At 34.8% G+C, this 12,783-nt stretch overlaps 2 protein-coding genes across 3 annotated transcripts; one reads left to right on the forward strand and one right to left on the reverse strand.

The window, feature by feature from the left end:
• Nucleotides 7-7,422, forward strand: LOC107617672 (lysine-specific demethylase JMJ25). 2 transcript variants are annotated; one of them, XM_016319491.2, is made up of 13 exons: nucleotides 7-858; nucleotides 1,072-1,226; nucleotides 1,325-1,424; nucleotides 1,543-1,675; nucleotides 1,771-1,825; nucleotides 1,935-2,574; nucleotides 2,711-3,040; nucleotides 3,487-3,900; nucleotides 4,030-4,102; nucleotides 4,691-4,776; nucleotides 6,051-6,170; nucleotides 6,303-6,373; nucleotides 6,985-7,422. In XM_016319491.2, exons 1-13 carry the CDS (start codon nucleotides 262-264, stop codon nucleotides 7,082-7,084), a joined length of 2,874 nt encoding a protein of 957 aa, XP_016174977.1. In that variant the 5' UTR covers nucleotides 7-261; the 3' UTR covers nucleotides 7,085-7,422. The 2 variants fall into 2 exon arrangements, with proteins under 2 accessions (XP_016174977.1, XP_020967448.1); XM_021111789.1 differs by having other exon boundaries at nucleotides 2,942-3,040.
• On the reverse strand, nucleotides 7,532-12,128 carry LOC107617674 (psbP domain-containing protein 7, chloroplastic). Its single transcript, XM_016319492.2, has 3 exons — nucleotides 11,575-12,128; nucleotides 8,469-8,682; nucleotides 7,532-7,979 (listed from the first exon to the last, which is right to left on the reverse strand). The coding sequence occupies exons 1-3, from the start codon at nucleotides 11,918-11,920 to the stop codon at nucleotides 7,667-7,669; spliced, it is 873 nt and encodes a 290-aa protein (XP_016174978.1). The 5' UTR covers nucleotides 11,921-12,128; the 3' UTR covers nucleotides 7,532-7,666.

Raw genomic sequence — 12,783 nt, forward strand, 5'->3', positions numbered from 1 at the left:
ACCATACCAAACGACGTCGTCACCGCCGCAACAACAACCCCAATCTCTAAGTAACTACACTCTCTCTCTCTCTCTCTCTCTCTCTCTAACAGCTAGCAAATATTTCAAATTTCCAACTCACTCTACTCCCAATTCCATCTTTCTCCTTCTACTGTCTATCCGAAATAATCGATATTAGGGTTAGGGGTACAGTAGGGTTTTCACTGTTCACTCAATTTTTGGGGGTTTTCCCCAAATTGAGGTGAGGGGTTTCCCATCTTCATGGATCAAGCGCGATCATCCTCTGGGAACAACATCAACAACAACAATGGCGAGGACAATGTGGGAATTCCCGACGACCTCCGGTGCAAGCGTTCCGATGGGAAGCAGTGGCGGTGCACCGCCATGTCGATGCCGGACAAGACCGTCTGCGAGAAGCACTACATCCAGGCCAAGAAGAGGGCAGCCAATTCCGCCATGAGAGCTAACCTCAAGAAGGCTAAGCGCAAGTCTGGAGATTCCGAGGGACACCTTGAAAGCAAGAGTGACGATTTCGATATTCCTCTGTCCGCCATGAAGCACGGTGGTGGGGAGCATAGTTCTGGTGGCGGAAGCAGGTTGTTGGATAAGGTGGGGAAGAATCAGTTCAGGTATGTCCCCAAGAAGGGGGCCATGTCGGGGCGATCCTCACTGCCCAAGCCAGATGAGGAGGATGAGGAAGATTATGAAGAAGAGGAGGAGGGTGAGGAAGAGGTGGAGGAGGAGGAGGGTGTGCCTCTTTATGAGGAAAATTGGACGGGTCACGAGTCGCCTGAGCTGGCTTCTGGTGGGGACTCGTCCAGGAAGAGGAGGAGCTTGGAGGCCACTAATGTCACTACTGTGAGTTTTAAGGACTTAATTTTAGTTCACTGTCAATTCAGAATATTTTGTATAAACATTCAATTATATATTTATATATTCCAGTTGGCCTATAAATGAATGGTTTTTGTCTATTTTACACTGACACTGGCCACTAGATCAGAATTCAAATTTTGATAGCAGTTATAGTTGTGACAGTAGAGTCCTTTGAGTTGAATCGGGTGGTTTTGACAGGAATACTCGGATGCAAGCACAGACTCCTCGGAGGAGACTGGTGACACTGGCGGGCAGACATGCCATCAGTGCCGGAGGAATGACAGAGACAGGGTGGTTACTTGGTGCCAGCGGTGTGATCGAAGAGGATACTGTAATAGCTGTATATCAACTTGGTGGGTAACGAGCATGGAATCTTAATTGTGTGTCAATTTTGGTTGTTGTTTTTCCTTGTGTAATTGGGTGGTGAATGTTATGGTTTGCTTGATATTAGGTACTCAGACATTTCGCTGGATGAAATTCAGAGGATGTGTCCTGCGTGCCGTGGTATTTGTAACTGTAGAGTTTGTGTACGTAGTGATAATTCAATAAAGGTATTTGGTAGTTAATGTTTGATGAAGCATGAATATTCTATGTTTAGTGTTGTAATTCCTTCTCCAGTTGGTTAAGTTTCCCTTTGTTCCCCCTTTTTTTTTCTGTTGTGTAATTAAGGTTCGGATACGGGAGATACCTGTTCTAGATAAGTTACAGTATCTCCACTCGCTGTTGTCAGCAGTGCTTCCTGTAGTAAAACAGATCCACCAAGAACAGTGTTTTGAAGTTGAGCTCGAAAAGAAGTTACGTGGTAAGAAGTTGCCTTGCACTGCAAGTAGCATATATTGTTTGCCCTTTCTGATGAACAAATAGGTGACAATGTTGAACTAATGGTTTTTCCCTCAGGTGTGGACATAGATCTTCCCCGGATAAAATTGGGAGCAGATGAACAGATGTGCTGGTAAATTTCTTTTAGACTTGATAGATTCAATTTTTGTGTATAAGCATCATGTTTATGCATGCTTCCTTTTCATAGGGTCAATATTTTTCTTGATTTTGTTTTCTTGCAGCAATTTATGTAGGATACCCATCACTGATTATCATCGGCGCTGTCCAATTTGCTCATATGACTTGTGCCTTAATTGTTGTCATGATCTTCGAGAAGCAACTTCAGATTACAACAAAGAACCACAAACAGAATTAGCGAAAGCTTATGACCAAAACATATTAAGTAAGTTTCCTCATTGGAGATCCAATGATAATGGAAATATTCCATGCCCCCCTAAGGAATATGGTGGCTGTGGTTATTCGTCGTTAAATTTGAGCAGGATTTTCAAGAGGAATTGGGTTGCAAAGTTGGTGAAAAATGTAGAAGAAATGGTTGGTGGCTGTAAGATTAATAATGCTGATGATCTACCAGAAACTCAGTTGAATGCTCTCAGATTGCGCAAATGTTCCCATAGAGAGACTAGTGATGATAACTATCTTTATTGTCCTGCATCTGAAGATCTCATGAAAGATGGGATTGGAAATTTTAGAAAGCACTGGAAAACCGGTAAACCCATTATTGTTAAGCAAGTGTTTGATAGATCATCCTCTTCTAGCTGGGATCCGCTGGTCATCTGGAGAGGGATTCTAGAGACAACAGATGAGAAAATGAAAGATGAAAACAGAGTGGTTAGGGCCATAGATTGCTTAGATGGGTCTGAGGTACGCATCTATAGCACTTCTTTTTGTCAATTCAGATTGCAATTTTTTACTGCAGTGTGTTCATGGATTAGACATCTTTATCTAATTATTCACTTTCCGGCTGCACTTCTTTTTCCTTTCAATTTTATACTGGCAGATTGATATTGAGCTTAGTTACTTCATGACTGGTTACACTGAGGGGCGTACTCATGAAAATGGTTGGCCACAGTTATTGAAGTTGAAGGATTGGCCTTCACCTAGTGCATCTGAAGAGTTTCTCTTGTACCAAAGACCAGAATTTATCGGCAAACTGCCTTTACTTCAGTATATTCACTCCAAGTGGGGCCTTCTTAATGTTGCAGCTAAATTGCCTCATTACTCCTTGCAGAATGATGTAGGACCCAAGATTTATATATCTTATGGAATCAATCATGAACTTGGTAGAGGTGATTCAGTGACCAATCTCCACTTCAATATGCGGGACATGGTACTCTATCCTATTAACCCACAATTGAGAAATGGTTGTTTTGTCTTGTATGTATTGCAATAATATTATGATACTCAGGCTTCTTGACTGAAAGGATTTCTAATTATATATATACACAAAATTTGATGCTTCATATTAGTTTGTCTTCCTTAGGTATCTATCATGTGTTATTTTTTCATTATATTTATAAGTTGTTGATATTAGGTGCTACGTGTCAGTTTATAATTTGCTATGCTGTTTCAAGTGAAAAGACTTAGCATGTGTGATGTGTCTTGTTTACCTAAATTCTGCTTAGTACTCTCTCTGCTCTTTTACTGTCTGGAGTAAAATGATGCAAAAGGAAAGAGGTCCTCTAACCTTAACAAAGATTTTTTTTTTTAAAAAAAAAGGAAAGAAGTGGGTTCATGAATAAAGGTAGTCGTAATAAACTCACCAACTTTCCACAGGTGTACCTTTTGGTCCATACAAGTGAAGTAATGTTGAAGGACTGGCAGAGAACTAAAATTGAAATGATCCAAAAAGAATACAAGGAGTTAGAGGTGAAGGAATCACGTGGAGATAATCAAATGTGTTCTAGCAGGAGTTCACCTAACTCGGCATTTGGTACAGAAAATAATGGGCTGGATTTGGATCCAAACCAGAGTAAGTCACTGGATCAAGGGTTTGAAAATCATTCTAGTTCTGATGGGAATATGGTCAATCATGAACTTCCATTCAAACAAAACGGAAATTTCTCTGAGCAAATGCATCCTGGAGTTCTTTGGGATGTCTTTCGTCGGCAGGATGTTCCAAAGTTGAATGAATATTTGAAAACACATCGGAATGAGTTTGGAAAGCCAGATGATATATTAAATGAATATGTAAGTCCAATTTTTTTTTTAATTAATTAATTATTATTATTATTAAAAAAGAAATGAAAAATCCTTTCCAGCTGTGCCTCCATCTACTGCTTCAATTTTATATTGCTGATGGTACGCTTTCATTGCAAGGTTACATGGCCTCTTTATGATGGAGCTATTTTTCTTGACAGACACCAAAAAAGAAAGCTGAAGGAAGAATTTGGTAAGAATTTATACTCCATCCTATTTTTATTTAAAACAAAACTATTGAATAGTCTTCCCCCTCCTTTCTCTCATTTGAGGGAGAAGAATATTGGATCCTTGAGGTAGATGCGAGCAACATTTTCAAGTTAGGAGAATCTCTGGGCATACCAATTAGAAGGATTTCTTAGTTCTCTTAAAAAATAGTTTTTTTTTTTTTAAAAAAAATTACTTGCAACCTTTAAGCTTTGCGTTTGCTTCCTTCGTTAATCATCTAAAGTCTAAACACGGGGAATGCTACTCTTTCCTATTCCATCTTTTCCTTTTCCATTTAGTCCACTTACACCTACACCTAAATTGGCTGAACAATGAGATGTGGACACTGTTCAAGACTTAATTGAAGGGATTCATGTTTATTTTTCCATGCATACTATTAATCATGGAAAACTTGGTACCAATGCTCTAAATTAAACTGTTGATAGACTACTTTATCGGCTTATCGCGAATTTTCTTTGTCTTGTTTTTAACTGTGATTCTTTAGCTGACCCAATCTAGTAGGATAAAGCTCTGATGTTCCTGTTTTAAAATATGATTACCATCTTCTGCATAGGAGTGGAGCCCTGGTCATTTGAACAGAATTTGGGGGAAGCTATCTTTGTTCCTGCTGGTTGCCCTTTCCAGGCAAGAAATGTTCAGGTGAGTTCATTTTTCCTTGTGACTTCATCTATTTTAGTTGACAACCTTGATAGTGTGATAAGTGTTGGTTAAACGGATTGAAAGGGTAAATTTTCATGTGATTAAGAGTCTACCATTATTAATATCAGGTTTAAATGCTATCTTTTAGAAAAGAAGGAATTTTATCTATAAGAGGAATAATTAAAAAAAGAATAGACGACAAGAGATTCATAATAATAATATACAAAAGAAGATATCGAAAGAGCAAATTGTTCCATTTCTTAGCATACCTATAAGAGAAGCCCCTCTAGAAAGATCAGATGCCTTGCATCAATAAGCCAAACATATGCTTGTCCAAATGTCTACCGATGAAGTTACTAGATATGTTTCGGCCAAATAAACCAAACAGCAGCACACTACTGAGAAGATGTGGCTTCCTTTCTCCTTCAGGGCCAACAAAACAAGTCATTGCGAACAAATTTAAAGTTCTTGAACATACCCAATAGTCACCAAAGATACCAAACAGAGTGGTTGATGAAAAGTTAACCATATAGTAATGCAAAAATATATCTGTAGTTGATATGAGCAGATTCACTATACATGTGGCACATACCCGGGGAGATAGCGTTCTATGGTCCTCAAACCTACAACTTAATCTCGTTGATGTTAATTCTATCATGCTCTGTTCAAATAATGGATTTGCCTTTGAGGAAGCTTCAAACTTCAAATGGATTTATCAATGTGAAAAGAAGCTTATATTTAGAGAATAGGATGTGAAATGAATGTAATATTTATAACCAAAGACTCTAGAGGATTCAAGATACTCAGACTTTTGACAAAGAGACTGAGTGATAGAATCAAGAAGACCTAAACGGATTACTCAATCTGAAGACTCTATCATAAAATTTCTGAAAAAGTTAAAAGTCCATAGATATAGACATGAAAAGAACTTCAAAAAAAAAAAAATTCTGGGGACTGAGGTATTCTTAAGAGGATAACATGAAAAGGCTACTTTAAAAGAGGAGTTTCTTATCCAATGCTTGTACCAAATGTTGGCATGGGAGCCATTGCCTACCTCAAAAAAGCTTTCCAATCTTTCATCCCAGAGGAAAGGTCCTCTAGAAAGATCATTAGTATATTTCGTATCTTATTGGATACTCATACTCATATATCTGTGCAAGATAATAACTGAATATTTTATTTGATGAATTAAAATGAAACTCCTTTTGTTCAATGACATGGATTCCTCTCTCACAATAGTGTATGTGATTATCTCTGTATTATGAAAATTTCAGTCCACTGTTCAGTTGGGGCTTGATTTCTTATCTCCCGAGAGCTTGGGAGAGGCTGTTAGACTGGCAGAGGAAGTCCGCAGTCTACCTAATGAACATGAAGCAAAACCTCAAGTATTGGAGGTCAGAAGAGAAGATTTACATTTAATTAAGCTCATTTTTGTTCGTTCCTATCCTATGTTTTCTTTAAAATGCTTGTGATTCATTGTTGACTTGTGTTTATTAGTCTTGAAATACTCTTGGACATCTATGCAGGTTGGGAAGATCTCTCTTTATGCTGCAAGTTCATCTATCAAAGAGGTTCAGAAACTTGTACTTGATCCAAAGTATGCAAACTTCATACTTGTCTTTGTTATTGCATTAGTTCTTTTGCTCATTATCTCTACTGTCTCCCCCTTTTATTTTATTTCCTCTCGTAACATTCTAATCCTATGTTTGAAATAGAGAGAGTAAAACCTCAAATTGAGCTTCGAAAGAGTTGTAAGATATGAATTTGGTCATTGAAGGAGCCTGACACCAATTTGATTCTTGAAAGATTAAAATTCATATAAAAAATACCAATAGAAAATGTTTGGACTTGAAATAATGTTTATCTTTCAAATGACTAACTTGATAACACAAATCTATTGAGGGACCAAGTTGATTTCCAACAATTATTTGAAGGGTTAAATTCATATCACAAATCTTCCAAGAACCAAATTGGTGTTTCACAACTCATTTGAAGATTAATTTGGGGTCTTATTCAAATAGAAAATAAAATTCTCTATGCCTGCTGATATCTTTATCCTCTGTTAGGTTCCTTGTGAGATCAACTTGACGGAAATTATGTCTTTTTCCATATTGGCTGATTCATTGTGAAAAAATAGTCACCAGACCATATATCCATATTTTCTTTGATAATCATAATATTGAAATGTCTTGCATGTTTCTACCACAGGCTTGGTGCAGAGATCGGATATGGAGACCCTAATTTGACTGCAATGGTATCTGAGAATTACGAGAAGATGGTTAAGCAACGGCAGATTACTTGTGCTTGAACTCCCACGTGCCACATGCAATCCAGTCCTTGAATCAGGAAAGCAGTTATGTACAGTAGTTGTATTATGTTGGTTGGTAATTTTCAGTGTAGTTTTGATCAAATATCTAGGTCATCACTTGATGTGTATAATAGAGTTAGAGAGACATTAGAGACACAATCATTGTTAATCTGTATTTTAAAAGAAACATGTAACGTGTACAAACTTGTTTCTAATCCTATACTGATGTAGTTGAGTCCAGAAATAACTGGATACAATACAAGCACCTCACAAATTGAAACTATAATTGAACTTTTAGGGAGTGTCTGTTTTTGGTTTTGAAGAAAGAATGGGGATCACTTTACTCTTAACCCTTTTCCTTTGTTTATTTGTGTTAAAATTATTCTTTTCAATTTTGTCCCTAATATTTTAGATGAAGTTAATGTTTAGGAATAATTTTGACACAAATTTCGGATAAATTTGGAAGAAATTAAGCATTAAGGATACTTTTTGAAGAAAATAACTAATGTTACCGACAAAAAATATAGTTTACACTATCAAATATCAAGGTATATTTCCATGAAGGAGAAAAAATGTTGGACTTTATGCTGTGAGGCTGAATGAATCGACAATTCTATAGAAATCTGACTTCACTCTTGGCCAGGCTGATTCAGGTGCCTGAGCATTCAAAGTAAACAGCTTGCCATGGCGAGCGCAGCAGACTGCAACATTGTGTCGCCGGAACGAAGGACTCTCCACTCTGAACTCGATTTCATAATATTTTGCATTTCTGAGGGAATCCTCTCTCAAACTTGATCTTATCAATGTGCCCTTCACTTCTGGGCGCTGCCCTGATCCTGTTATGGTCCTAACCACGGCTTCACCAACCTCCTCTGGCCCTCCAAATGCTTCAATTCTTGTCAAAAGAAACATTAGAAATATAATAGTTTATGAAATTATTAGAGAAAAGATGATTTGTAAACCAAGTATAATTTCAATTTTGTTTTTATACGCGATTTAGACCCTCCACTTGCCGCTACGAAAGCTAGTGTGGAAAAGTCCGTCCTTTCATTAATGAATAATTAGCTCTTTTAGTTGGCTGGTCGGTTGCTAAAGTAAGTGAAGTCACATCTGTGATATGTGATAATTTGAAGTTTGAAGCGAGTTAGTTTACTACTTATTGCATCATGAATTCCTAGTTCTTTCGACTGTCTTCTCATATCACAAAATGAACTGTTTTAAAAATAAAAAGGACAAGTCACTGCAACTGCTTTTAAGTATACCCAAGTCTGGTTTAGTTTTGGAAGAATACCAGAAAAATTGCTAAAATTATTTTAAATATTAAAGCCAATTAAACCAAATACAAATTTTGTGCAGTTATTGAGTATTGAGTAGCGAGACTTACGAGAAATCTTGGGCAACCGGGGAAACAATAACACTGACATTGAGTTCTCCAGTGGAACCTGGGGGACCAAATGCAACAACCGGTTCACTGAAGTTGGAACGTTTTGGAGTAGCATTTAATGCTGGTGGATCCAGTGACAGTTCAAGTTCTCTTTTCTTAGCGGCACGGTACAGCACAGTCTGGTCTCCAACCCAATTTGCTGGGTATATAAATTCTGCTCATTCAAATTCATATACAATAATACAATGTTAAAAAGGGGTAAAAGAGAGCAGTAAAGAAAAGGTTTATCTATATTTAAGGTTATATGAAATTATATAATATAAAAAGATATATGTAGATTCTAAGAGAATCAAAATAATAAAGACGTAATATCCTATAATAAATATTTAGATATGTTAAATAATGCTAATTGATCTAATTTATCCTAATTATGCTCTAAACTGATAGAAAAAAAAAGCATAAACTGATAGAACGGATGCAGACGGAATTGCCTGAAGAAAACACAGAAAGAAGCAGACGGAACTGTCGAAAAGGAACGCAAATAGAACTATCGGAAGAAAAACGCAGACAAAGCTGCCGCAAGAGGGGCAAACTGCGAAAAAGATGACAAACTGTAAAAAAGATGGCGAACTACCCAAAAATTACCGAAAAAGTGGCATACTACAAAGAGATGGTAAAATGTCTGCGGATAAAGAACTACCAGAAAATGACAAAAAATATATGATTTATCTTGAGAATAGATAAGCAATGGATGACAGTGGTGTTTGACTCATTAGACTCGAAATGATATAAGATGAAAAAGATAGGATAATCGGTGAGGTGAAAGGCATAATAAGAGTGACCAAAAACAAAGAAAAATGGTATAGAGAAAAAGTGTAAAAAAATCCGATAATTTCATCGGAAGAAAAATAACTTATCATTTTCAAAGAGGTGATATCATGTTAGAAAGGGATAAAAGAGAACAATAAAAAAAATATTTATGTTTATTCAATGTTAAAAAAAATAAAATAATAAAAATATAATATCCTATAATAAATATTTAAATATATTAAATAATATTAATTAATCTAAGTAATCCTAATTATACTCTAACATACAATACCATATCATCATAATAAGAATAAATGATAATAACTATAATAACCTACTCATTCATACACAATTTGTATCGGATAATATTGTTAATGTAACCGATCTCAAAGAACAAATAGGCTATGCTAATTGTATTTAATCTAATCATTATCGGTTTCTTCTGTGAAAATTTCTAACTACTTTTGCTGGCAATAATGATGATAGCAAAGACTTTCAGTGAAAAAACTGATGATGGTAAGACTTCAATGTTCAGTAGAAGCAACCGAACCTAATACAATATAGGATTTATTTATTATGTGTTTTAAGATTAAAAAATAAAATTTTTTTTATTAAAAATATAAAAAATTTAAATTTTTAATATATTTATTTTATATTCATTAAATAAAAATACTTAAATCTTATAATATAATATATACCCAGGACAAAATGGTAATTAAGTTCAAATAGTTTAAATAAAGCTAATTACCTATCATTCAAAGTAGCGATTTTTAATTGAATTGATATAGGGATTAAATGGTCGAAAATCGAAAAAGTCCAACAAAATCACATACGTCAGTTTGGTACTTCAAAATTCGAATGCCTCCTAAAATTGGTAAATAAAAAAAGTTGTATCTTTTATAATTAGTTAGTCCACCTAATCTTAATTCTCTAAATCGGATTAGAACTTTTATCTTAGAAAATTTTGAAAATTAAAAAATAGTATAAAATAAATAAAAAAATAATGCAAAAATCACGTATATTTAAAAAAATTCTTACGTGATGAAATGTGTTAAAAATATAAATATTTATGTGTATTTTTCTATAAAAGATATAAAGAAGTTGTATTAAAATTTTTACATATTTTAAGAATAAGATTTTAGAGAATCTGTAAAATAGTATTTAAGAGAGAGACTGAAATTGATAGACAGAAATAAAAAAATAAAGATGAAGGAAAAAAAAATTTCTAAAGTGATAATGTTAAAAAGGTGATAAAGTAATATTTTAATCACTTATGAATTTATAACATTTATTATCTGAGTCCCAATATTTTAATTTAATGTTGATTAATGATATTTTTTTTTCTAAAATGACAATATAATTTTAGAGGAGACAGATCCACAACAAAGAGATAAATATTAAATTAAATTTTTGAAGGGTGTTTGGTACGAAATAGATATAACTGAAGGCTAAAAAATTTTGATATGGAAGCAAAATGAGTGATATACTTTAACATGGTAATTTTTTATGTTTTTTAAAATTGTGGGAGTCCACAAATCAGACCATCTGATTTGTGTTTAAAAAGTTAAAAAAAATTAAGAGTACACAAATGGGAGGCTCCGATTTGTGTTAAAAAAATTGAAAAAACTCGGAGTACACAACTCGGACCATGTGAATTCTTTCGAAATTTTGCTTCACAAATCGCATGATTCGATTTGCAATTTTTTTTTTTTTTTATATTTTGAGGGACACAACTCGCAGAGTTCAAATTCTGCTTTCTTTGATCCCACAATAAAGTGAAGCATCCCTCCTTTTTATATATGAGTCCAACACTTCCTTTGTTTCCATATTCAAATTAAAAAGCGTATAACTGAAATTAAGAAGCGTATAACTGAAATATACATTAGTATCTTATTTGAGGAAAGAAAGTGTCCTCATAAAGTGAGGAAATAAGAGTAGAATAGAAAGTTAGAGTCAAGAGAATGATGAAAGAAATATAATAAAAATTTAAAAGTTAAATGATGATATTTTTAAAAATAAATATTTTAAAATTTTAGCCCTTAATTCTGTATCTCTAATACTAAAATTGTTTTTTAGCAAACACAATATTCAATTTGTGCGCCCATATTCAATTCCAGTCTCTTCGAATAAACACTACTTAAAATGTGAGACATTGCTCACTCCTAAACTAACTTTTAACGTTGAATTAAAGTCATCTCATCTGGATTCTAATATAACCTAAAGTATTAAATTAACATATACTTAGTTTTTGAAAGAAGAACCATTTTGATTAATAACCGGTTTAAAATAGTCATACCAAATCCTTCCCTTGTGTCAAGGCAACGGCTGTAACCTCCAACGGGATAAAGCACGTCAAGCTTCAGATTTCGGCCATTTTCCGGCGATAAACCTAGCAGAAAGCTCGTGATTCCGGCGAAGTTGGCACCCACAGCTACAAGTGAAGCTGAGCCCACGCCGACAAGAAGCCGGCGCTGAAATCTATTGGCCAAAGGTGCAAACTGCTCAGCTGGCGACGAAGAAGAAGAAGAAGACCCCAACAAGGAACTTCCTTGTTCTTCTTCTCGTTGTTGCTGTTGTGAACAACAGTGTGTTGTGCGAAAACGGTTCAATGTGTTACTAATAAAGCTGCATTGCAACGCCATGCTTTACTTTCATTTGAATTCCAAACTAATAAAAAGGGGCACTGGTTTATTTCGAATGCTTGAAATCAAGGTTTTGAACTATTTTGGTTTCGAAATCAAGTCTCGTCTAATGGAAAATGCTGATGAAGTGGTGATCGATGTTACTGAGTGTGGGGGCGTTTGTGACTCTTCTCCATTAGTACGGCGGATAACTCTTATCCGCTTTCTGTGGTTCTCGTTTCTCTATCTATGCTATTGGTACACTATACGGGGTAAATATAACAATGAAAATACAAAAGTACTATTTTTACATTAAAATCAATCACTAAAATCAGTTATTAATATATTTATGTATAAATATATGTGTGATTTAATTTATTTTTAATATATATTTATATTTTAACATATATTTTATACTAATAACTTACTTTAATGACTGATTTTGGTATATACGTAGCATAAGCCTTGAAAATATCATCAAGTAATTTAAAAGCCTGTTAACAGAAAAACATAACGTGATTTATTTGTTAATTTCAGAATCTTGTCATTTAAAAAACTTTGTTTGCCAAATGTCTCGTTTAAAGGATCAGTTATTGAGAATTGTGGATTTTGGGATGGGATAGAGTGGGTGTGGCACTTCTAATGGAGAAGAGAATTCCGACAATGGAAGACAGATGTACTGGACCAGTTGCTACTTATCCTGCAATCTATTAGACTGATAGCAGATGTGCAAGATAGAATGGTATGGAGGTTTCATAAGGAAGGAGTTTATTCAACTAACTCATTTGTGCAGGTTTTGCAGGAAGAGAATATGGATGAGAAGATCCTAAGCTACAGGTTCACAAAAGACATTTGAAAAGCTTTAGTTCCGTCACGAGTGGATC

Source organism: Arachis ipaensis, chromosome B09 (assembly GCF_000816755.2).
Source record: "Arachis ipaensis cultivar K30076 chromosome B09, Araip1.1, whole genome shotgun sequence".
Lineage (NCBI taxonomy): Eukaryota > Viridiplantae > Streptophyta > Magnoliopsida > Fabales > Fabaceae > Arachis > Arachis ipaensis.

What these genes read in the sequence shown, in the direction of transcription:
- LOC107617672 (XM_016319491.2), top strand. Translation starts at nt 262, where the DNA reads ATGGATCAAGCGCGATCATCCTCTGGGAACAACATCAACAACAACAAT. An exon ending in AGGCCACTAATGTCACTACT is followed by an intron (nt 859 to 1,071) that starts GTGAGTTTTAAG and finishes TGGTTTTGACAG; the next exon opens with GAATACTCGGATGCAAGCAC. An exon ending in ATTGCTTAGATGGGTCTGAG is followed by an intron (nt 2,575 to 2,710) that starts GTACGCATCTAT and finishes TTATACTGGCAG; the next exon opens with ATTGATATTGAGCTTAGTTA.
- LOC107617674 (XM_016319492.2), bottom strand. Translation starts at nt 11,920, where the DNA reads ATGGCGTTGCAATGCAGCTTTATTAGTAACACATTGAACCGTTTTCGC. An exon ending in TGACACAAGGGAAGGATTTG is followed by an intron (nt 8,683 to 11,574) that starts GTATGACTATTT and finishes TTGAATGAGCAG; the next exon opens with AATTTATATACCCAGCAAAT. An exon ending in CCGGTTGCCCAAGATTTCTC is followed by an intron (nt 7,980 to 8,468) that starts GTAAGTCTCGCT and finishes TCTTTTGACAAG; the next exon opens with AATTGAAGCATTTGGAGGGC.